The sequence below is a fragment of the Phoenix dactylifera genome, chromosome 9 (genome assembly GCF_009389715.1).
Source record: "Phoenix dactylifera cultivar Barhee BC4 chromosome 9, palm_55x_up_171113_PBpolish2nd_filt_p, whole genome shotgun sequence".
In the NCBI taxonomy this organism is placed as follows: Eukaryota; Viridiplantae; Streptophyta; class Magnoliopsida; order Arecales; family Arecaceae; genus Phoenix; species Phoenix dactylifera.
Window position 1 is genome coordinate 11,325,924 of NC_052400.1, and position 23,440 is coordinate 11,349,363.

At 48.2% G+C, this 23,440-nt stretch overlaps 1 protein-coding gene across 1 annotated transcript; it reads right to left on the reverse strand.

Annotated features, from left to right (window-relative positions):
* Nucleotides 1–350: 350 nt before the first annotated feature.
* LOC103700796 (membrane-anchored ubiquitin-fold protein 3-like) lies at nucleotides 351–19,945 on the reverse strand. Its single transcript, XM_008782654.4, has 3 exons — nucleotides 19,204–19,945; nucleotides 16,199–16,369; nucleotides 351–810 (listed from the first exon to the last, which is right to left on the reverse strand). The coding sequence occupies exons 1-3, from the start codon at nucleotides 19,331–19,333 to the stop codon at nucleotides 755–757; spliced, it is 357 nt and encodes a 118-aa protein (XP_008780876.2). The 5' UTR covers nucleotides 19,334–19,945; the 3' UTR covers nucleotides 351–754.
* Between the last annotated feature and the right edge of the window lie 3,495 nt (nucleotides 19,946–23,440).

Genomic DNA, 23,440 nt, shown 5'->3' on the forward strand with positions numbered 1-23,440 from the left:
GCCAATGAAGCTGGGATTTAGATTCAAGGGGTGGGAAACCAAAAGGTACTTCTGGTGAGGAGCTTGATGAAGCTTGCTACTGGAGGCCAAGTAACCAGACAGGACAGAATAAAAAAAAAAACAAACAAAAAGGTGGAAAAAACGATGGCTGCCTCTACTGCATATAAATGTAGCTATTCCTTTGATGAAGGTTATAATCAGTCCATCTAAGACGGCTTAGAGCTGATGATATTCACTCTATCATCACTCTTGAAATGAGGCACCTAGATATGAGGAATCAGGTAGCAAAAGCAATTTGTTTCATATGGGACCATTTCTTCTAAACTAAGAAAAACTATAGAAGGAAAAAACATTAAATTAGACAAGGATCACATAGAAGCAACAAATAACTAGTTTTTTTTGTCGTACCTGACATTTATACAAATGCAATAACAATCCCTAATACTTCAATTTTTGATTGCATGTCATGAAAACAAGAACCCAGAACCAAAAAATTGTGGTTGAAGCCAAATTCCTTTCGTACAGGAGTGTCGGTCATAACAAATTTGTACTCAAAAGAATGATAACTGCAAGTCTCACTTTGATGCCTTTTCCAATATTCCATGACAAAGATTGTGAAGCATTTTGCAAAACTTTTCACAGCCAGCCAAGTGAACAATGCCAAAACACTTGACCTGAACAAACAAGCCTTGCTTAATCAAACATGGCTGCCAAAAGTTCAACTAGACAAGATTCATCAAGCTATTATTTGGCATCACAAGATGGTACATGTACAACAGTTCTGTTTTTGTGTATCTCCCAGCTGCTTCTCTGTACAAACTACAAAGTCAGTATGATTTATGAAAAAATAAAAAAGAAGAGATTTACATTTTTTTTGAACAAAAGGTTCTACAATAACTAGCACGCAATCCATGTATATAAAATGTATGTAATGTCACAAAAGCGAAAGCAAAGACAAATTGTTGAAGTTGATTGGTTATACCTCATTATTTACAGGGACCTAGCATAGAAGTACAAAGAGGCCATAAATCCAAAGGATGAGGATAAAGTGTTTAGTTAATAGACATAGATACCATCTTTATCCCGAAAAAAGCAGGACTATCAGCACTAGAATCTATTGCTGGAACAATTCAAAGTCACATTAACAAATCTTATTGGTGCTAGAGGTGTTGCTATAATTGTGGTTACTGATGTGGGATCTAGTGACCATTCTAGTTCTATATTTTTATACATGTTCTCTCCACAGTGTGAATGGCTAATGTCTTTGTCTTCATTCTTCTTCTTCCAATCGTGGTGCTGGGGTTTTACTATTCATTATCACCTTATCCATGCCTTTGAATAGTAACAATTTTTTTTTGCTCTCTTTTTTATTTGTATATCTTTTGGAAGTTGTAAAGTTCCATCTTTCCTCAAGAAAAAAAAAGAAATTAACAGTTTTTTGTTACTGCCAACTATGTTTTCTTTCAAGTATAGAGCAGCTCATAAGAAAGCAAATCAACCCACTGTTAAACCAAGATGTATGAGAATGCATACTTCAGAAAGAAATACATAGTAACCAGAGCATTCCAATTTACATCACAGCTTTAAATCGTCTTAGAGAACACATTTGAATGGACAATCCTCATCTTCATCTTATCTATTTACCAAAATTAGGTAATTCAAGTGATAAATTTGGCCTGTAGTGTTGAACACCTCAAACCAGCCGAGAGAGAGAGAGAGAGGGGCTGAAGTTAACGGCATTTTCATAGTTTGTAGAAATGATGCAACAGAGAAAAAATAGAACATTGATAAAGAAAGCTATTTATATCACAATCATTTCAACCATTAGATGGTCCTTCCAATTTCAGAGTCGTGGAAACCTCTTGCTCACTTTGGACATGAATGTTTTTGTATTCAGAATCAACACCAATCTCTTGATCAAGGAAGTCCTTGATCATTCTGTAGAAAGTCTGCTTCCAATCTAAAATCAGCTAGTGTTATTTTCAAGAGCTTAAATGCCCCATTTATGAATTCCTATGCTTAAGATGCTCAAGAGGCAGTATTTGTGAATTTAAAACTGTTGGTTCATAACTCCTTAATGAACTTATCTTGGATTCCTTATAAGAGGATATCACTTGCTCCCTACTCAGATGTCCGAATGCCAGGGCTTGATACATGAAGATACTTTCTCTGAAATTTTCCATCTAAACAAAACATTAGCAGACAGATGGAGTAGGATTAGTAATTTCGTTGGAGATGGGCTTTTCAGTGAGTGACAGTTACATCACTTCATGGTAGAACAATAGCTCATGAGGTTGATCATGCACCACATTGAATGCAATAAACAGGGCCCACAGGTTGTGGGAGGAGCCATACACCACAGGGGCTCATGAGATACATCTGGCACATGATCAGCCCATAGGCAACAATGTTGAAATACTGCAAGGCAACTAATACGCCAGTCTCTCCAACTTCATATGGCAATCATTTTATAATGCAATTTATAGTATATGTTATATCTAGGCATTAATTATGAGCCCTATAATTTCCTCTATCTTCTTCCTCTTATCAGCTATACCTGCTGTTGCTGGAAATTGGACCGGGGGACGATCTTCGGTCGGAGAGAGGGGGCGGGGGGTCCCCGCAGGGGAGCGGCGATCCGTCGGCGGGCGGCGTCCTCCGTCTGGGTGCCTGCACACGAACCGGTGGCCGGGTTTCCGGCGCCGGCCCTCCGACGCTCAAGTCAGAAGGGGGGCAAAGTGGGTAGAGAGGAGATAAATAGTGTTTGTAGAGCACGGAATTTCCCCCAACCCCCTTCCTGAGAGGCCAAGGCTCCCTTTTATAGGCGGGGGTCGGTTTACCTGTGATGTAACGGGGCGAGGTCATAGTACGGCTCGGCATGTGGTTCAGGTCGGCGCACGCCGGATGAATCATTGTGTTTGATGTCGGCGGTGAGGTTGTCGTACGATCCGAACTAACACGCTATCAGGCGAATCATTGCATTGGTGTCGGAGGTAAGGCCGAGATCAGAGACTTTTCATAGTCGATTGGACTCTGCTGGGCTAACTTGCCGTGAGGAGCTAAGAGTCCGTAGATGACAGGAGCCATGCACATTAAATGTGGAGTAAGCCGGAGATTCGCATTAATTGTGGAGTAAACTGGAGGTTTACAGTGGCCATGCGCAATAAATGCCGGAGGGAGCGGCCAGAGTATGGCCCTTGGCCGGACCTCAGAGGGGTATGGCCGTAGTAGGTGGCTGACAAGGGTAGACCTTGAGCATCAGGGTTTTCCTAGGTCGGAGGTTCCGAGGTCGGATGTCTTGAGGTCGGATGTCCTGAGGTCGGACGTCGACTTCGGCCGTCCAGGGTCGGCGATTGTGCGACTTCTTAGGGCCATTTGTTCATCGGGGGGGGGGGGGGGGAATATCTTATTCTCCTAACACTACCCTCCGACTTCCGAGTTCGAGCGGCTTGCGGGCTCGGACGTGGGAAGTAGAGACTATCGTTAATTGGGGGGGATTTCGTCCGCACCCTTGCATTCTCGGCGCCTTTATGACGGACCCGCGCCCTTGGGCGCTTCGAGGTTGCTTTATTCAGCGGACTAATGATGGGGCGTGTATCCTTACGTTTTCCGAAGCAGCTGTAACGGGCGGTGGCGCCTCTCGGATCTCCGAGATCGCTTCGTGCGGCGGACCCATGATGAGGGTCCTCGAGCTCGACGAGGCAGCGCCTCGATCTTGTGGTCGGGGTTCCCGCTCATCAATGAGCATGCCGTTTCGTGCTTTAAAACGGACACGCGGCATGACCTAAGGTCGGACGCTTCCGGTCTTGTGTTAGTGGATCATAGATCTAGTGAGGTGGAGGCTGTATCGGGGCTCCACGTTTCCAGAGCCTTATTAAATGAGGGGAGCGAGGGTGATGTCCGCTCGTTCTTCAAGGCGATTTGATCCTGCGGACCCATGATGAAGGCCCCGAGATCCGATGGGACAGCGTTTCGATTTCGTACCCGATTTATTGATCCGGAGTGAATGCGGTACCTCGGCCTCCGAGGTCGACACGTGGCGTAATCGCAGTCGGGGGATGGGAACCGACCTTGCCGACTTGGGCCGTCAGGGGGGTCTATATAAACCCCAACGAGCCTGCCCTAAGAGGTTCCATTTGGTTGCTTTGCATTTTCCATTTTCGCCGTCTCCCTCCTTGCTCTACCCCCTGACCAAATTCTTGCCGTTGGTGCCCGGAGCGATTTCCGGCGATGTCCCGTAGGTCTCCTACCCTGTAACTGCTAGGGTTCCTCTTCCTTTTCCCTCCTCAGTTTTTCGACCTAGTTTCATTCTTTCTGTAAAATGGGTCTCGGTCCTGAGGAGGTGGGATCAAGTCCGTCGGGGGAAGGAGCTGGAGTTAATCCGCTCTCGGTTTTTCTTCCAGCCTGGGTTTCGCCTCGAAACTTGCGGGGCCGGAAGATAGGGTGACGCGGCCGCCCCCCAGGTCGGATCGCGGTTCACCGCGAGACCCTCTGGGCTGGCCTTCGGTTCCCTGTTCACGAGTTCGTGAACAACTTGCTGGCCGAGTAACCAACTCGTCCCAGCACAGCTTGCTCGAACTCGTGGAGAACTATCATCGGTTCCTCTCCCTGTGTCTCGGGCATGGGATCCCGATCACCGTGAGCGTCTTCCGTCGGTGTTTCTTATTAAAGAAGAACCCGGCGGACGCAGAGTGGCTATACTTCGCCTTTCGGCGGCGGTATGTCACTCTTTCATGGGGCCCCTTCCTCTATTCATGAGTGGAAGGGAAGTTTTTCTTTCCTCGCGTCCGAGGTGCCGTGGGATTCAACCCGATGTGGGGGCACCCTCGGCTGAAGACCCTCAACAAGCTCTCCGAGCCCTCGGGGAGGGAGCTGAGGGTCCTGGACTCTCTGCGGGCTCTCGGAAAGGGGTACGACCTGACCGAGCTCCTACGGGAGGACGCCCTGGCGAGCGTGGGTCTGAGCTCGGCGCGCCCTGAGGGTAAGAGCAGTTGCATTACCTTCTTGTCTGCCTTTTCTTTTCGCTTACATTGGTCTAACACTTGGAAAATTTTTGATTTCAGATATTCCTCACATGCCGACCAGCAATGTGTCCCTCTTCTCCCGTCTGAAGAGGCGAGAGGCCGAGCCGGGGAGCTATTCCCCAGCCTCGGAAGAAGGCGAGGTCGGCCGGTGCTTCCACATCGGCCGCGGACGAGTGGCCCCGAGGCGGGAGCCTCCACAGCCGACCCGAGGCGGATGCAGGCCGCCAGCGACGCGGGGCCCAGCGGCTCCTCCTTGTCCTGCCCCCATTGCCCAGCGGGAGGGGCCGTCCATGATCCGGCTGCAGCGCCCGGGCCCGAGCCCGACCCGAGGCCCCGAAGCGAGTGGTTCCGGGACCTCGGGCTCGGGTGTGCCGGGCTTTTCCTGGGCCTTCCGGAGAGGAGTCGGCCGAGCCGGACTCCCCTATTCTCGAGGGAGCTCGGCCATCCATGACGCCGAGGTCGCACGCGCTGTATTCGGCGTGCGATGCTTCCTGCAGATCGGGCCGAGTTCCGGAACCTGCCCTTAGAGGAAGTTGTTGACGGTACTTACCGCAACACCGCCGGGTAAGTTCTTTTTAATTTTCTTAAAGTTATTAGTGAAACTTACGTGCTTTTCGGACTCATGACCATCTTTGTTTCTTTCTTTGCAGCATATCCATGAACTTGACACCTTGGTGTTTATCGCCCAAGGGTGTCAAGAGGAGGCCCGGGGGCGTCGGCCGGCAGTTGGAGCCGGCCAAGAAAAGAATCGCCGAGCTGGAGCAGCGTTGGCCGAGGCCGAGGCTCGGAGGGAGGCCACCGCAGGCCGGGCGCCTTGCTATGGCGGAGGTGCTCGAGGAGGAAAAGGCCGCCCATGCCTTGACCAAGTCGGCCCTGCGCGCTTCGGAGGCGCCGCCTGGGGGAGGCCCAATCCGAGGTTGCGGGCCTCAAGTATGAGGGCGGGGTCTTCCGCCTTAAAATCGAGCAGCTCGAGCCCGGGAGAAGAGGGCGCTCGAGCGAGGCCGGGCATACCGTGGAACTCTTTAAGGAGTCGGAAGAGTTCCGCGACATGTTAGAGGAGGAGACGGTGGACGGGTTTCTCCGGGGTTTTGACAACTTCCGGAAGCAGATGGCTCGGATCTGCCCCCCAATTCGATCTTTCCACAGTTCGTCCGAGGATGAACCTGGGCTTACGGGTCAGATACGGACGACATCCCCGCCATCTTGACGTCCGAAGCGGGATTGTATGAAGGCGACGCCGCCGAGCCCGCACGGCGGTGGCCGAGTCGGAGGCACCTACCGAAGCCCCCGCTGCTGACCCCGAGCCTGCACCTGCCGAAGGCCCCCAGGTAATCACCGTGGACGACCCTGAGGGTGACGCGGATGTTGCTGCCGCCCCTTAAGACTTGGCGTATTTTTTCTTTTTTATTGTATCCGAGGTCGACTTTTGAATGGCTGACCTCCAATTTTGTTAATTGGCCTTTCGGCCCTTTATCAATGAAAGGCCCCCTTTATTACTTCGGTCTTCTCCCTTCTCTCTTGTCGTGAATGAGGCGGAGCCTTAATCTATCGTTCCTCCGACTTCTAACTTTGTATTTTAGTTTTCGGCTGCTTAACGAAGTCGCCCTTTTTCCTGGGCTATATCTTGGCCTTCTCGGATTCCGGTCATTCCGACCAAAGGGAGCTCCGAGCTTAGGTTTTTAGAAAATTTCTCTAAGTCCTATAACTCGGATCTTAGAATCGCAGAAGTTGCCATGCCTGGCCTTTAGGTTCCTAAGGCATCAGGGTCGGGCCTTAGCCCTTCAAGTAAGGACCGGACTAGGTCTGTACGTGCCGCTATTCGGGGAGTCTAGTCGGGTTTCCGAACTCGACTCCCGGATCCTTCGTAGGGAGCGGCGGGGCTAATAGTCGAATTATCGCCGAAGGTTTTCATAGCTATCGTTCTCGGACTCTGCCGAGATTTCGGTGAGCAAAGCTGGAACTTTCAAAGATTGCCTCGGCATCTTTCGTGTTCGACTGGGTACGCCCGCGGTCGGGGCGTCATTTCTCAGTTAGACATCGGAATCTACGTATGGGGGCCGAGTTGGGCCCTAATTATGAAGACTTGTAGAGCTTGTTAGAGATTTGACAAGCGGAGCATGCATAATGTTGTTAGGAGATCGGTCTTAGGCCGACTCATTGGAGTAGCCCAACTTTGGGCGAAATAAGGCTCCAACTTTGACTGAGATTCCGCTAGCAGAACGTAGATAAAACTTGACAAGGAGGGCGTTGAGTTAAATGTACCTTTTGTATTCCCAGAATTGTGTTCCACGCGGCAGAGTGGGTTTGTTCCCCTTGTTGACTTCCGGGGTCGCTTTGACTTGTTAGGGGGGCTCGAGCCTCTACGGGACCCGATGACGCCCGCCGAAGTCGAGAGGATCGGGGAAGGCTTTATTGATCTGTAGCTTTTCCGAGGCCGAAGGAGTTTGAGTCCCTACAATCGGACCTCGGGGTGCCTTGACCTTGGTCGAGAGTCTTGTGTCAGGTCGGCGGGTCTGAGGACGCTTTGCTGACCTGCAGTGCATCCCGAGGTCGAGGGAGTTTGGGACTCTATGGTCGACCCCGGGGCATCCCGACCTTAGTCGAGGAATCGTCGTCAGGTCGATGGGTCTGGACACGCTCTATCGACCTGCGACGCTTCCCGAGGTCGAGGGAGTTTGGGACTCTACGGCGACCCTCGGGGCATCCCGACCTTAGTCGAGGAATCGTTCGTCAGGTCGATGGGTCTGGGCACGCTCTATCGACCTGCGACGCTTCCCGAGGTCGAGGAGTTTGGGACTCTACGGTCGACCCTCGGGCATCCCGACCTTAATCGAGGAATCGCTCGTCAGGTCGATGGGTCTGGGCACGCTCTATCGACCTGCGACGCTTTCCGAGGTCGAGGGAGTTTGGGACTCTACGGTCGACCCTCGGGGCATCCCCGACCTTAAGTCGAGGAATCGCTCGTCAGGTCGATGGTCTGGGCACGCTCTATCGACCTGCGACGCTTTCCGAGGTCGAGGGAGTTTGGGACTCTACGGTCGACCCTCGGGCATCCCGACCTTAGTCGAGGAATCGTTCGTCAGGTCGATGGGTCTGGCACGCTCTATCGACCTGCGACGCTTTCCGAGGTCGAGGGAGTTTGGGACTCTACGGTCGACCCTCGGGGCATCCCGACCTTAGTCGAGGAATCTTGCGTCAAGTCGATGTTTCATCGTCCTGCGATACTTCCGAGGTCGAGGGAGTTTGGGACTCTACGGTCGAGCCTCGAGGCATCCCGATTTAGTCGAGGAATCTGAGGATCACAGACGACCCAACATTAGAAGAGAATTATAATCATTAAGAGGGAATATTTGCAGAAAAGAGGCTGAGTCCATTGTCCTGATTGTCTTGAACCCCTAGGGGTTTCATTGGTAGTACATTCGTAGATTCTCGGAGTTCCAGCTTCGCGGAATCAGAGTCCCCTCTAGGGACTTCAATTTGTATGCTCCGGGTCGCTGTACTCGGGCGATTTGATACGGCCCTTCCCAATTTGGGGCGAGCTTTCCTTGCTCGGTCGGTTGAGAAGCCTCGGCTCTCCTGAGGACGAGGTCCCCTACTTTGAAGAGCTTGGGCTTGACTCTGGAGTTGTAGTATTGGGCCGTTCTCTGTTGGTATCTTGCCATACGGACCCGGGCGACTCTCGTGTCTCTTCAACGAGGTCCAAGTTGCTCCTGAGCTGGGAGGAATTGGTGTCGGGTCGTAATGCTCCACCCTTGGAGAAGGAAGGCCGATCTCTAGCGGGATGACGGCTTCAGTGCCGTACGCTAGGTTGAAGGGGGTCTCTCCCGTGGGCAGTCGGAACGTAGTCCGGTACGCCCAGAGGACGTTGTACAAGTCCTCGACCCACTGTCCTTTGGACCGATCAAGCCTAGCCTTGAGCCCCTGCAAAATAGTACGGTTAGTTACCTCAGTTTCCCGTTTGTCTGGGGATGGGCAACCGAGGTGAAGCGGTGGTCAATGCCGAGCTCAGAGCAAAATTTCCTGAAGTGGACATTGTCGAACTGCCGACCATTGTCGGATATAAGGATACGGGGTAGTCCGAATCTGCAAATTATGGACTTCCACACGAAGTCCCGCATCTTTTGCTCGGTGATCCGGGCTACAGGTTCGGCTTCGACCCATTTGGTGAAGTAGTCGATGGAGACGACCAGGAACTTTCTTTGTCCGGTGGCCAGGGAAAAGGGCCCCAGAATGTCGATCCCCCATTGGGCAAACGGCCAGGGGGCGATGATGGAAGTCAGCAGGGCCGAAGGTCGGCGCTGGATATTAGCGTTCCGTTGACATCGGTCGCACTTCCGGACGAAATCCGTCGCATCTTTCTGGAGCGTGGGCCAGTAATATCCTTGCCAGGATCTTATGGGCTAATGCCCGACCCCCCAGGTGATTTCCGCAGATTCCTTCATGGACCTCTCGGAGGGCATAGTCCGCCTCGGAGGGGCGGAGGCATCTGAGAGAGGAGAAGTAAATGATCGACGATAGAGTCTATTCTCGTACAAGACATACCGGGGGCTTGGCGCTTGATTCGGCGAGCTTCTGTCTCGTCATGAGGTAGGGTCCCGTCTTGAGGTAGCAGACGAACCCGTCGATCCAGCTTGGCTCAAAGTCGATGCACATGGGGTTCTTCCTCCGTGCTGGGACCTGAAGATACTCGAGCGTTGTTCCCTTGGGAAGCTCGCTCATGCGGGAGGTCGCCAATTTGGACAACTGGTCTGCCCTGAGTTTTCCGCTCTGGGAATGTGCTGAATCTGAAAGAGTTCAGAGTAGACGTAAGTTCCCGCACCTTTTGGAGTATTTCTGCATGGATGGCTCTTTTGCTTCAAAGTCTCCCTGGATCTGGCTTACCACCAGCTGGGAGTCGCTGAAGGCCTCAGGTCCTCCACTTTCAGTTCTTTCGCCAGCTTGAGCCCGGCGATGAGAGCCTCATACTCAGCCTCGTTGTTCGAGGCCGGAACTCGAGGCGCAAGGCTTGCTCGGCCACCACTCCGTCTGGACTGGTGAGGATGAGTCCGGCCCGCTACCCCCGAAGTTGAAGACCCGTCCGAGTGTAGGACCCATGGTGGCCTTGGTGCTTCCTCCATGGATTGGATGGCAGCTCGGGGTCGTCCGGCAGGGTACACTCACGATGAAATCGGCGAGTATTTGAGCTTTGATAGCCGGCCTGGGCCGATATTCGAGGTCAAATTCCCGAGCTCGACCGCCCATTTGGCGATCCTCCCGCACGATCCGACCTTTGCAATATTTGCTTCATGGGCTGGTCGGTAGTATAGCTATTGTGTGGGCTTGGAAGTAAGGCCTGAGTCTCCGAGCCGATGATGAGAGCGAAGATGGTCTTCTCGAGCTTGGAGTATCGGGTCTCAGCATCCCTGAGGACCCGACTGATGTAGTAGACCGGCTTTTGGAGCTTGTCCTCTTCCCGGACGAGGACTGAGCTCACTGCAACTGGGGAGACGGCCAGGTATAAGTAAAGGACTTCGCCCCTCTGTGGCTTGGTGAGTAGCGGGGAGAGGCCAGAAGGCTCCGGAGCTCTCAAAGGCCGCTGGCATTCTTCTGTCCACCGGAAGTCCTTCGGCCGTTTGAGGCTCTTGAAGAATGGGAGGCAGCGTTCAGCGATCGGGAGACGAACCTCCCCAAGGCGGCAACCCGCCCTGTGCCGCTGCACCTCCTTGACTGTCTTCGGAGGCGCCATTTCTTGCAGCGCTCGGATTTTCTCGGGTTGGCTTCAATTCCGCGCTGGTGACTATGAAACCCAGGAATTTGCCCGAGGTGACTCCGAACGCGCACTTCGCCGGGTTGAGCTTCATTCGGTATCTCCTGAGCTTGGAGAATGTCTCGTTGAGGTCAGCTACGTGGTGTTCCGCCGCTCGGCTTTCACCAGCATGTCGTCCACGTAAACTTCCATATTTCGGCCGATCTGGTCTTTGAAAATTTGGCTGACCAGTCTCTGATAGGTGGCTCCAGCGTTCTTCAGGCCGAAGGGCATCACCTTGTAGCAGTAGGTGCCCTTGTCGGTGATGAAGGCCGTCTTCTCCTCGTCTTCTGGCGCCATTCGGATTTGATTGTATCCTGAAAAGGCGTCCATAAAAGTTAGCAGTTGGTGTCCTGAGGTGGAGTCGACGAGCTGGTCGATGCTTGGGAGGGGAAGCTGTCTTTTGGGCAAGCCTTGTTCAGGTCGGTGTAGTCCACGCACATGCGCCATTTTCCGTTGGCCTTCTTTACGAGGACTACGTTGGCGAGCCAGTCCGGGTAGGAGACCTCCCGGATGAAGCCGGCTCCGAGGAGTTTATCCACCTCCTCGGCGCAGCTCGTTGTCGTTCCGGGGCGGAGCCCCTTTTCTTCTGCTTTACAGGTCTGCTGGTTGGCTTCACCTGGAGTCGATGGACCATGACCTCAGGGTCAATTCCGGCACGTCCGCGGGCGACCAGGCGAAAACGTCAGCATTGTCCCGCAGGAAGCTGACGAGGCGATCCCTCTCGCAGGCGCCAAGGCCGGAGCCGACCTGCACAGTTAGCTCGGAAAAATTTTCTTGTAGTGGAACTTGAACAAGAAGCTCACCGGGCTCTACTTGCTTCTTCCAAAGGGTGTCCCTCGCATCGAGGGTTTCTATGGGTAGTGAGGGGCCCGTTGGCTGAATCGGCCCTCGGTTGGTTGCCTTACTCTGTGGGCCGCCATGTAGCATTGCTTGGCAACCAGCTGGTCTCCGCGGACCTCGCCTACTCCTTGGCCGGTGGGAACCGCATGAGCAAATGGCGGGTTGAAACCACGGCTCGAAGGGCGTTTAGCCCTGGCCGCCCAAGGATGGCGTTGTAGACCGAGGGCAGACGGACCACAAGGAAGTCCGTCCTCACAGTGCTCTCCCGGGGAGCGAGGCCAACTGTGACAAGGAAGCTGGCCTCACCTTCAACTGGGACCGAATCTCCGGTGAACCCAACCAGTGGGGCATTAATTCTCCGGAGATGTCCTTCTGGCAACCCCATTTTTTGGTAGGCATGATAATACAAAACGTTGGCTGAACTTCCATTGTCAACTAGGACACGCTTTACATCAAACCTATTTACAATCATAGAGATGACCACAGCGTCATCGTGAGGGGTCTCGACCCCTTCAAGTCCTCGTCCGAGAACGAGATGACTTCATCAGTGCGTGGGCGCTTCGGGGTGCTCCCTGGGCTGCTCCTGCCGAGGCCCTTCCAATCATGTTGATGGTGCCGGCGATGGGCCTGTTGTCGTCCGGATTTTCGGGCGGTACGGTATTCTCCGTCGGCCTCCTTTCCTCACGTCGGTTCCTCACGAACCGGTTGAGTACTCCCGACGGATGAGCCTCTATCTATTCCCGGAGCTGGAAGCAATCCTCCGTGTCGTGCCCACGGTCTCGATGGAAGCGACAGTACTTCCTGGGAGTCCTCCTTTCCTCACGTCGGTTCCTCACGAACCGGTTGAGTACTCCCCGACGGATGAGCGCCTCTATCTCGTCCCGGAGCTGGAAGCAGTCCTCCGTGTCGTGCCCACGGTCTCGATGGAACGACAGTACTTCCTGGGATTACGGGAACTCCCGTGTCTCGCAATAGGAGGGCGGGGGTCGGAAGAAGTCGCGACCCTCGATTTCCATCAGCGAATCTCGGCCCGGGGAGCGTTGACGGGTGTGTAGTTCTCGTACCTCCCTGTGTACGTCGAGGCCGGGTGGAGACCTCGGTCGAGGAGGGGTCCTCTGCTGAGGTCGTCCTTGTTGCCCGGGGCGGGCTCCTCAGCCGGGGAGATTCTTCTCTCGACGGGGGAGATGGCTCCTTTGTCGCCGCGTTCCTCGCGGCGTTTCTTCTGCTTTTTTGAGCGGGCTCAATTGCTCCCCGCCTGGAGGCGACCGCCCTCCTCGGCCTTGGCATACCTTCCGGGCTCGGCCAGCAATCTCGGTGAAGTCGGCCGGGAAGCTCTTCTCGATGGAGAAGAGGAATCGGTAGGAGCGAACCCCCAGTCTTCAAAAGCCGACATGGCTATTGACTGGTCTAGCTTCGCGAACTTCCCATGTGGCGGCAGTAAAGCGATCCAGATACTCCCTTGAGGGATTCCCCCTCCTTCTGTTTGATGTCTAAGAGCCGAATCTGACCGTCCGTCGTTGGCGTCGGCTAGCAAGCAAAATTGGTGGCGAACTGCCTGCCAGAGTTGCTCGAAGGAGGATATCGTGTTCGGCTTCAGTCCAGAGAACCAAAGCCGAGCGCGTCCCTCGGAGGGTTGCTGGGAAGGCCTTGCAAAGTATGGCCTCCGAGGACCCTGTAGGGCCATGAGGGCCGATAACTCTCTAAGTGGTCGAGGGGGTCGGTGATTCCACTGTACGGGCTCCCACCTGAGGCATTTTTGAACCTTGTGGGAACCGGCTCATCCTCGATCTGGCAAGAAAAGGGGACTTGGTAGTAACTCAAAAGTCTCCCTCTGTCTCGCCTTCCTTGCTGTGGAGCGCTGCAACTTGACGCTCCAGATGCTCGAGTTTCCTGTCGAGCTCCCCCCGCCCGTGGGATTGTCGCCCGTGGTCTGCGCCGGCTCACGGCGGTCCTGGGGCTGACTCAGCCTCAGAAGGCTGGGGTCTTCTGTTGAAATCTTCCTCCGGTAGCTCTCTCCGGGGGAAGTCCGCTCTTCATGTTGGCTCTGGAGGAGCCATGCAATTCTGGCCGGAAAGAACCGGGCCGTTGGGAGGAAATTCCGGCAGGACTGGGCCTGCGGGGGAAGCGTCGGTAAAGCCTCCTCGCGCCGCAGGCTTGGACGGCGGCGGTCAGGGCCTGGACTTGTTGCACCAGGCATTAAACTGTTCCGGCTGGACCTGAGGAATCGGGTAAGCCGGAGTAGGCGGATTCTGGACGGAATGTCCAGGACTCTGTGGGGGACGCCGAGAAGATGTTGGAGGCTCCTTGCCTTCTCACTTCAATGATCGCTACTCGGGCCTTTCCTAGGCCGCCAACTGTTCGCTAGAATCTGGAACGCCGGAGGCGATCTTCGGTCGGCAGAGAGGGGGGCGGGGGGTCCCCGCATTGGGAAGCGGCGATCCGTCGCGCCCGGGCGGCGTCCTCGTTGGTGCCTGCACACAGAAACCGGTGGCCCGGTTTTCCGGCGCCGGCCCTCCGACGCCTCAAGTCAGAAGGGGGGCAAAGTGGGTAGAGAGGAGATAAATAGTGTTTGTAGAGCACGGAATTTCCCCCAACCCCCTTCCCTGAGAGGCCAAGGCTTCCCTTTTATAGGCGGGGGTCGGTTTACCTGTGATGTAAGGGCGAGGCATAGTACGGCTCGGCATGTGGTTCAGGTCGGCGCACGCGGATGAATCATTGTGTTGATGTCGGCGGTGAGGTTGTCGTACGATCCGAACTAACACGCTATCAGGCCGAATCATTGCATTGGTGTCGGAGGTAAGGCCGAGATCAGAGACTTTTCATAGTCGATTGGACTCTGCTGGGCTAACTTGCCGTGAGGAGCTAAGAGTCCGTAGATGACAGGAGCCATGCACATTAAATGTGGAGTAAGCCGGAGATTCGCATTAATTGTGGAGTAAACTGGAGGTTTACAGTGGCATGGCGCAATAAATGCCGGGGGGAGCGGCAGAGTATGGCGCCTTGGCCGGACCTCAGAGGGGTATGGCCGTAGTAGGTGGCTGACAAGGGTAGACCTTGAGCATCAGGGTTTTTTCTAGGTCGGATGTCTTGAGGTCGGACTGTCTTGAGGTCGGATGTCCTGAGCGTCGGACGTCGACTGTCGGCCGTCCAGGGTCGGCGATTGTGCGACTTCTTAGGGCCATTTGTGTCACCGGGGGGGAATATCTATTCCCCAACACCTGCCATTCTAGCTATAGTCACAACTGGAAAACGATAACCTGGCATGTGACACCAAATACCTGCATGTCTGAAACTTACGATGTAAGCTTCTTAATCATCAGATCACTTCCCCTACCTCTCCAGATAGGTAGTAGCGCTAGCATTCTATGAAATCCTGTATTACTTCTCCAAAATTTGCATCATTGACATTCTTCCATGGATAACATTTAAGTATTTTTGATTTCAAGAGAACATCAATTCTTCCCCCTACATTAGAAGTCCTACCAAATCATCGGAATGCTCAAAACTATAACTGCTTCAAGGATTGTTACTATGGGTCAGAGAATGGTAACTGATGGAAGGCTGATTAACAAAGAAAAGAGGACAACAAGGAAGCAACAATGATGAACTAGATTTCTACCATTTAGTATGGGTGGAGAATTAAGTTTACTCTCATTACGGATGTGATTTAGATCCTATTCCTCACCTTTTAGCACAACAGAGATTCTTTTTCAACTTAGTTAATAATCATTTGAGAAATCAAGAATACTCTCTAATATCGGTCCTTGACATGGAAAAAATGATAGACAACTATGTTATTTTTTCCAATCACTGCCAAGTTTTCTAATAGCAGTATACAATTAATATCAATTTAGGAAACTAAATGGCATTGCCATCAACCCCTATAATAATTCACCAAAGCCCCTTGGATTTACGACCCACATCATACCCAATGAGATTCATCAAAACCAAAATAACAAACTGTCCCCAATCTGCCACCAATTTCTGAAAATGACTACCTTCTTCTCTAAGGTCTAACATCCTCGTAAGAAATATCATCTTTCAATCATATTAGAATTTGCTTCCAAACAGTCTCCTGACTATATTAGGAGTACATAAGTAAACTGACTCTTTGGTTTGCTGTTGGTTTAGCTTGCATTCAGTTTGTAGTAACAAATAAACCGGATGTGGAAAAGGTGTTATGTCAGCATTAGTTTAGATGTAGAGCGAGCAGGTTTCTTTAAAAAATATAAAAGTCCTACTCAAAATGTTGTTCCAAAATTTATGTATGTGAATGCTTATTTTCTATTATATTCTCAAAGTCTTTTCCCCCAAAATTTGCTTTCACGGCTAACACAAATTAATTGAACACAAGAAAACAGGGGCTAAAGGAGGCTAACATCATCTCAACTAAAGCTGCTAGAAGGGTACACCACAGTAATCGTGTGACAAAGCCATTTGAATGATGACTAATCTGAAAGCAGTATAGGTAAACAATCAAAAATGCAGGCAGTCTGAAAGCATACAGACAAACAAACAATAAGTTGCAGAAACAACAAAACAATACCATTATTTTTGTCAAGTTGGGGAGGCCGCACAACAACATGCATAGTGGTGACACCATCCAAAAGCTCTCCAACTGGCACTCTAGACTCCGAAAGTGTCTGGTTGTTCTCCAATATTTTTCCCGCATTAATGAGTTTCACATCATTTACGGTTCTTGGGGTAATTTCCTTGTCTGTTGATTCTCGGTAACAGAAGAACGACAATATCACAACTAGAAAACTAGAGAGAATGAATGCTTACATAAGAATTAGCAGCCCTTATTTCTAAATTTAAAGTGAGATAAAATGACAATATGATAAAATGGAGACAATCGCTACTACTTTGTTAGTTAATATGTTCCTATCTAACCATGAAAAGGGAATATCGTAGATGGAAATCAGCATTCCAGGTTTTGTTTCATTGTGGAAGTGATAAGCAGGCTTTGAGGTGTAAGATCATAGCATCATCCCTAACCGGTGCAACATAGAGTGCAACCAGCAAGTACTATGACTAGCTAGACTGTGCCAATTTAGTAATTTTTTTTAGAGAATTTTCTTTACCAAGCGAAGAGTTCTTCAATTCAGTTTACTTCTATTTGCATGTCAATCTTCAAAGCATAACCTCATCGATCAAATCGGCCCTTCTTCCTTTCCCGCTGCATCACTAACTTAATAGAATGTGATGAAAATATTGTCAATGATGATGCTCGGACATTTGGCACCACATATTTGTAGCACAGTACAATTATAATTCGCTTTCTCTATAGCTGGTTAGAAATAGGTGTGGAAATAAGTCCTTTATTTTTGATACCATCCAACTAGGTGCCCTATGTATTCCCGAATCCTTTCAGCTGCCAGGAGACTTCTGTTTGATTCTCATCCAACAGGTAACAGCTTCAGGTTCACCTAGAATACCTAAGTTCATCTATCAAGCAGTCTCAACTCTAAAGCCAAGGCCATTATAAATTAGTCCTAGTCTCTTTAGATCTACCATGAAAATATGATATTGTTTGAGGGTTTACATTTATCAGTCTACCAATAATTAAAAGACTAACATAGCATTATGAAGAGCCAAATCACTGCTCGGTTTCCAGCTCTCTAATCTCAGCCAGAGTCACCAAGAATATAGTTTACTCTTAGCTACTCGGCTGTCTGACACAATAGTCTTCCTCTTCTCTAGGATATCTTCACTCTATAGCTTCATCTCCCTACCATTGGAAGCCAAGAACTATTCTCCTTCCCAGTAGACTAAAATGTCAACATAATCAACCAAATCCAAAGTAGTCAATATTATAGCAGGAAGGAAACTAACAGATCCAGAAATACGACCTGAAGGCATATACTTTAGTAGACAACCACAAATGTGTTTCATAAGGTTGCAATATTATACTGAACAGTCTACACCTCCTCAGGAAATAGTACATATCAACATGATGGCCGGATTCTCAGGCTCATAAAGTGATGATCAATAAATATTTTGTCCCAAACTCTGAGCAAATGGTAGGGTGGTAGTTAGCTTAGTAGCACTTTGCACATTCACCAAACATGCTATATGATGGGGCTGAGGACAATCCCAGCTACTTCATTTGACTTTCTCAAGCTCATTCTATCAGCAGAGATAAACCTTTTTTGCCGAATAGAATACAAATGACATTTTTTCACACCTAGTTTCTATCATTAAGCATCATGATGCAGACACCCAAATGCTTGCCTGAGACTATTTCATTTTCATATCAGATCCATGGTGTAGAGCCTTAAAATATTGATGGTCAGGTAAGAGCTTTCATGTAAAAAGAATGGTGGTTACCTAATGAAGATACATATTTAATCAAGAAAATTCTTAGAGGTGGTAGTTCATCTCATCTGCATTGGAAGACATATCTGAAAAAATGGACCTTTCTGACAAGTACATGGTGCAATTTGGTTTTACGACCAAAAAGGCGAAATTGTGGATTATAAAACTTGACACCTCGCTTTCCCATTCCAGGTCCAACAGAACTTCCTTCCCCTACAACTAAATAGAACAGAGGAATATTTGACAGCATGCTGCTCTCATGGTGCATCAGTCCAATAACATTGATGAACTTGTGTTAATGTATCTGTGCTGTTAATAACATGGCAATGCAAAATTTAAGCACTAAAGATAGCATATATTAACATTCCAATGAATCCATAGATGAAGGACAGTGCAAGAAACAAGAGATGGTGGTGGAGAGTCTCAAATGGTTGGATGACACAATCAAAGCATGTGCCTCTGAAGAAAAAGCAGCTTATTGAGTGCTGGATGACAATAGCATTATCACAATATCCTAAGATGAGGATTGCCCCATGCACCACATAATATGTGCTCCTTTTAAACCAAGGATTCAGAAGTATTAGTTGCCAAAGCCAGAAAAACCACAAAAGGAGAAACAAGAGAAATAAATCCAACCAAGCCTAGTTATATGGCTGTTTGAGTTAAAAAAAATTACTAAAAGGGGAACTTGCATGAATAGCAAGATCACATAGCTGATCACAGTTTGACTCAGAATGGCCAATATGAACATCATTACAAACAAGCATCATCCGATCAAGCTGTGTGGCCCTTAACAATATGGGGAAAAATTCAAAAGCCACATTACTAGCGCCAATATATATCAAAGATGATAAATTAAATCAATAAGGTGCAATTTTTGGTGAGAAGAAACTTAACTAATTGCCATGCCGAATCTACAGATTACTAACCTCACATCAGATATTTGTCATGAACAGCTAACTGACAAGTCATGCATACACCCAAACTATAATCATAACTCAACATCTACAGAATTAATAAATATGCTAAGCTAGACTGCCTAAAAGATTTCTTGAAGGCCTATCAAATTAAAAAAAAAAAGAGGCAATATGTTAAACTAATAGGATTAAAATCACTGGACATAAATTTTTGCTCGTCCCAAATCACCAACAGTCCGAGTGTACAGCACGTGAAAATTCTTAAAAAAAAAGATCTGATCCTACTCTAAATTTTCAAAGACCATGATGCTCTTACCTTGCGGCCACCGAGCCAGTACGACTTCTTTGAGAGATGCCACGGTCGTGGAAGGATCATATTTGTCTGGCCCAATGTCAGAGCCATCAAAAAGCCTAAACTTTAGCTCAATCAAATCATCGTCTGCCATAGGAAAAGGACTGGAAAGAGAATCCTCCGCTCACTCAAATTCTCATGATTCTTGCTCTAGAAACATTTAATTCTGCCACAACCCACAAAAAATAATCAAGACACGATCTACAAAGAAAACCGCTAAAGATCCAGATCAAACCCCATGATTCTAAGTGAGAAACAGATCATATAAGTGTATCAAAACCGCTTCTTTTTCCCCAAACAACAGAAAAAACGGATCGTCAAAGACAGCAAGAAACAGCCAAATCGCTGCCTGAAACATTAGAATCTATCCGCACAAGCCCATGGCAGGCAAAACTCTCATCCAGGACCTATTCTGGACGATCCCCAAGAAAACTCGGATCAAATTAACCACGCCAAGGTCAAGATATCGCTCCAAAATCCCGTTCCGACACAACTCTTCGTATCCATTTTGACGGGGCCGGCACCCACCGAGAAAGATTCAAGAGAAAAAGGCTCCACTATTCTTTCCAAACACCTCTTTCTCTCTCCGTCTGCGTGTGGGCATTTATCCGTGGAGAAGAACCAAAGCATACGGCGAACGTCTCGATCCAAGAAAAATTTGACCGAATCTATTTTTCTCTCCCACACACACACAAAGAAGCCAAGGCCAAGGAAAGAAGACTTCTTGGCTTCACGTCAGTATTTTATTTTATTTTATTTTATTTTATTTTTTTGCTGAAAACGACAAGTCAGTATTTTATTTGAAGAGAACAAAAAATAAATAAAAAATTTCCTGCCGGCATCAGTCCAAGGTTTCAAACATAACGGCGTTAATATCTGCCGACGGTTATAAGGAAATTAATCGTCCCGGTTCTTCTCCGAGAAATTTTCGGATCAAAGATATCCAAAGTAAGAGCACTCAATTATTACAACAAAAAAAATATCGATAATAATGTTATTTATATGCATTAATATATCTGGACATCTAAAAAATATATAATAGTATAAAAAACGGATAGCAAATATTATTGGCATCGCGAAGCTATATGGTTGGGCCTCAGATCCAAGAAGTATATTTCTTGGCTATGCTACCAAAATAAATGTGCAAGTGTGGGTCTCTATTGCCTGCAAGTCGAATGTTAGTCGAGATGTTGCCTTGGATAAAGATTTTATGTAGAAAGAAAAAACTGCAACCTGAATTAGAAAAGAAGTGATATAACTTAAATTGAAGTACCATCAGATCAATTGATTGTTGCCATTTATTGGAAAATGTAGAAGAAGTGATATAACTTAAATTGAAGTACCATCAGCCGAAAATATCGCATTCAGTGAAGCTGCTAGATCCTCACTTCAAACTTTAGAATAATCTCGCATTATGTTAGGCGACATTGATTTCTCTTATTTAGAAAAAGGCTTGACTCATTTTAGGATACAGAGCTTCTGCAGTTATATATTGAAGGTACAGGGATCCTTCAAACTGCTTATGAGATTCTTCAGTTTGTTGGATAATTTAATGGATCTACTTACATACCACTATGTTTTGCAAAAAGACTTCTCTTGCTGCTGCTTCTTTTTTTTTTTATGTTCTTCTTTTTTGCAAATTCTTTGTAAATAGTTTATCTGAACTCTTTTTTTCTAATAAAGGCCAAGTAGCTTTACCTCCCTCTTAATAATAAAAAATAAAAATAAAAAAATGGAAGCACCAAAGCATAATGAGAAACAACAAGTTGGTCTAGAAAATCAGCAGGCGAGGATCGCCAGCCAGAACCTAAACAAGGGCATGCAGAAGAAGAACTACAAGAAGATCAAGGTAGGTCAGAACGACTCAAGACCATGCTACTGCTTATGCATGCATTACAGAATAAGGTGAGCCTAGTTCATGTCATGAGGCTTATGAAGCAACTAATGCTAGCTTATGGAGAGCATCCACACCTCTGATTTGGTGAAATTGCCCTAAGAGGCAAAAATCATTGGTTGCAGGTGGGTCGTCAAGCTAAGAAAGGATGCTATCAGTAATGTGGAAAGATACAGAGCCCGTTTAATGGTCAAAGGATATGCTTAAAAATTACTTCAGTGGGATTGGTTGTTCGCTCAGAAACTATTTGTACTATTTTGATTATGGCATTTGTACTTGACCTGGAGCTTGAGCAATTAGATGTGAATATTGCCTTTACATAGGAATCTAGATAAAGAGATCTTAATGATTCAATCTGAAGTTTTTGTTGAAGAAAACGAGAAGGAATAGGCTTGTAGGCTGAACGAATTGCTGTAGCTTATGATTTGAAGTATGTGAAGCTGATCATTGTGCCTATATATATACATGTAAATTCAAGAAAGATGACTTCATAATCTTGCTGTTTTATATTGACGATACGTTGGTTTCTGGAACGAGCAAGAATGCTTTGCAACATCAAAAGCTCAGTTAGGGAATTGAGACAAATAAATCAGATTCCTGTGATGATAGTGTTCGGAGACAGAAAGAACGAAAAAGCACGGATAAGTCAAGGTTTATGTGGAAAAGGTTTCTTGCAGCTTCGATATATATATAATGCTCAGCCAGTCAGTTTTCCATTTTCTATGAAGCACGTACAGGTTTAACTCCAGAACACTGGAATAGCATGGAACCGACGAAGACAGATATCTTGAATACCATATTCTCAAGCAGTGAGAATGGTCGGTCGGTATATGGTAAATTCAGGTTGAGATCATTGGAATGTTATGAAGTGGTTGGATCCTTGGTTGCTCGAGGGGTGTTATTGTAAGATTTTATTTAAAATAGAGGCTGCCATTGATTGCATGTTTTATACTATTTGCGAAAAACAAGGTGAAAATTGACGGGTAAAGCCTAAATAAAATTGTGGTCCATAAAGTTTTGGGCTAAGGTCCATCTCAGTGTTTTCCAAGTATATATATATATATGGAAAATTGGGAATGTGGTATAAAGGTGTTGTAACAACCGAGGACCTCACCTAAAATGGCTAGCCGGAAGGTATTATTTGGGTTTCTTGATCCTGTATAAGTACCCAAGATCTATACAGCGAATAACCGATGTGGGACTAAACATACGCCCGCACGGATCCTCACATACTCCCCCCGTTCAAGCCCTGACGTCCTCGTCAGGCTAAGGGTTCATATCTATTCAAATCAAATCATAAACACCACGATTGGCCCGTGGTCAGCACCAATGGATCCGTGTTGCAGTGTCCCCTAGTCCACATAGGTTATGGGCCGGATCCGCTCTGATATCATTAAACAAACCCAGGACCTCACCCAAAATGGCTAGCCGGAAGGTATTATTTGGGTTCCTTGATCCTGTATAAGTACCCAAGATCTACCCAGCGAATAATCGATGTGGGACTAAACGCACGCCCGCACGAGTCCTCACAAGTGTAGTGCCTGGTTCTTGGTTATTTAAGTACCTTAAAGGGAGGGCCTAATAACTGTTTTATTTATTTTGGCCCAGTTCTTTTTCTCATCCAAAACCCTACTCTGACTTAATATTATATATATGAGTTAGAGGGTTGTCTACCCCATTGCATGACAACATAAACTAAGGAGAGAGAGAGAGGAAGAGTCGGCCCTAGAGTTTCTCCAGAAATGATTCATGTATATATTTCATAGAAACGAAAGTAGGTGATAAAGTAGCTGGAAGACACGGGAATAAAGGTATCATTTCCAAAATTTTGCTTAGACAAGATATACCCTATTTGCAAGATGGGACACCTGTTGATATGGTCTTCAACCCATTAGGAGTACCCTCACGAATGAAAGTAGGATAGATATTTGAATGTTCGCCAAATTTCTCGCCATAAGGAACTCAGATCACATCCGTCCTATTTTCGTAACATGGTTTCAAGTATCCTTTTTCTTTTTCGAATTCAGCAAGCTCTACTGCCAGGGCATACTCGAGAATCTTGACGTTCTGCTCTGCAGGCACCTTACTCTATGCTTAGTCTCGAGAAGTGGAGTCCCGCGCCTTCCCCGTATGCCAGAGGAGAAGGAACCCAAATGCCGACTTGCATATGTTAAGCATATAGCTAGCGTTCCTTCTGAGCCAGGATCAAACTCAGATTTTGACTATGATTGGGCCCCTCACTCGATTTTCAGTCCATGATTGCCTGCTATAAGTAGAGAGGAGAAGGAGAGGTGAGAGGTAAAGCTA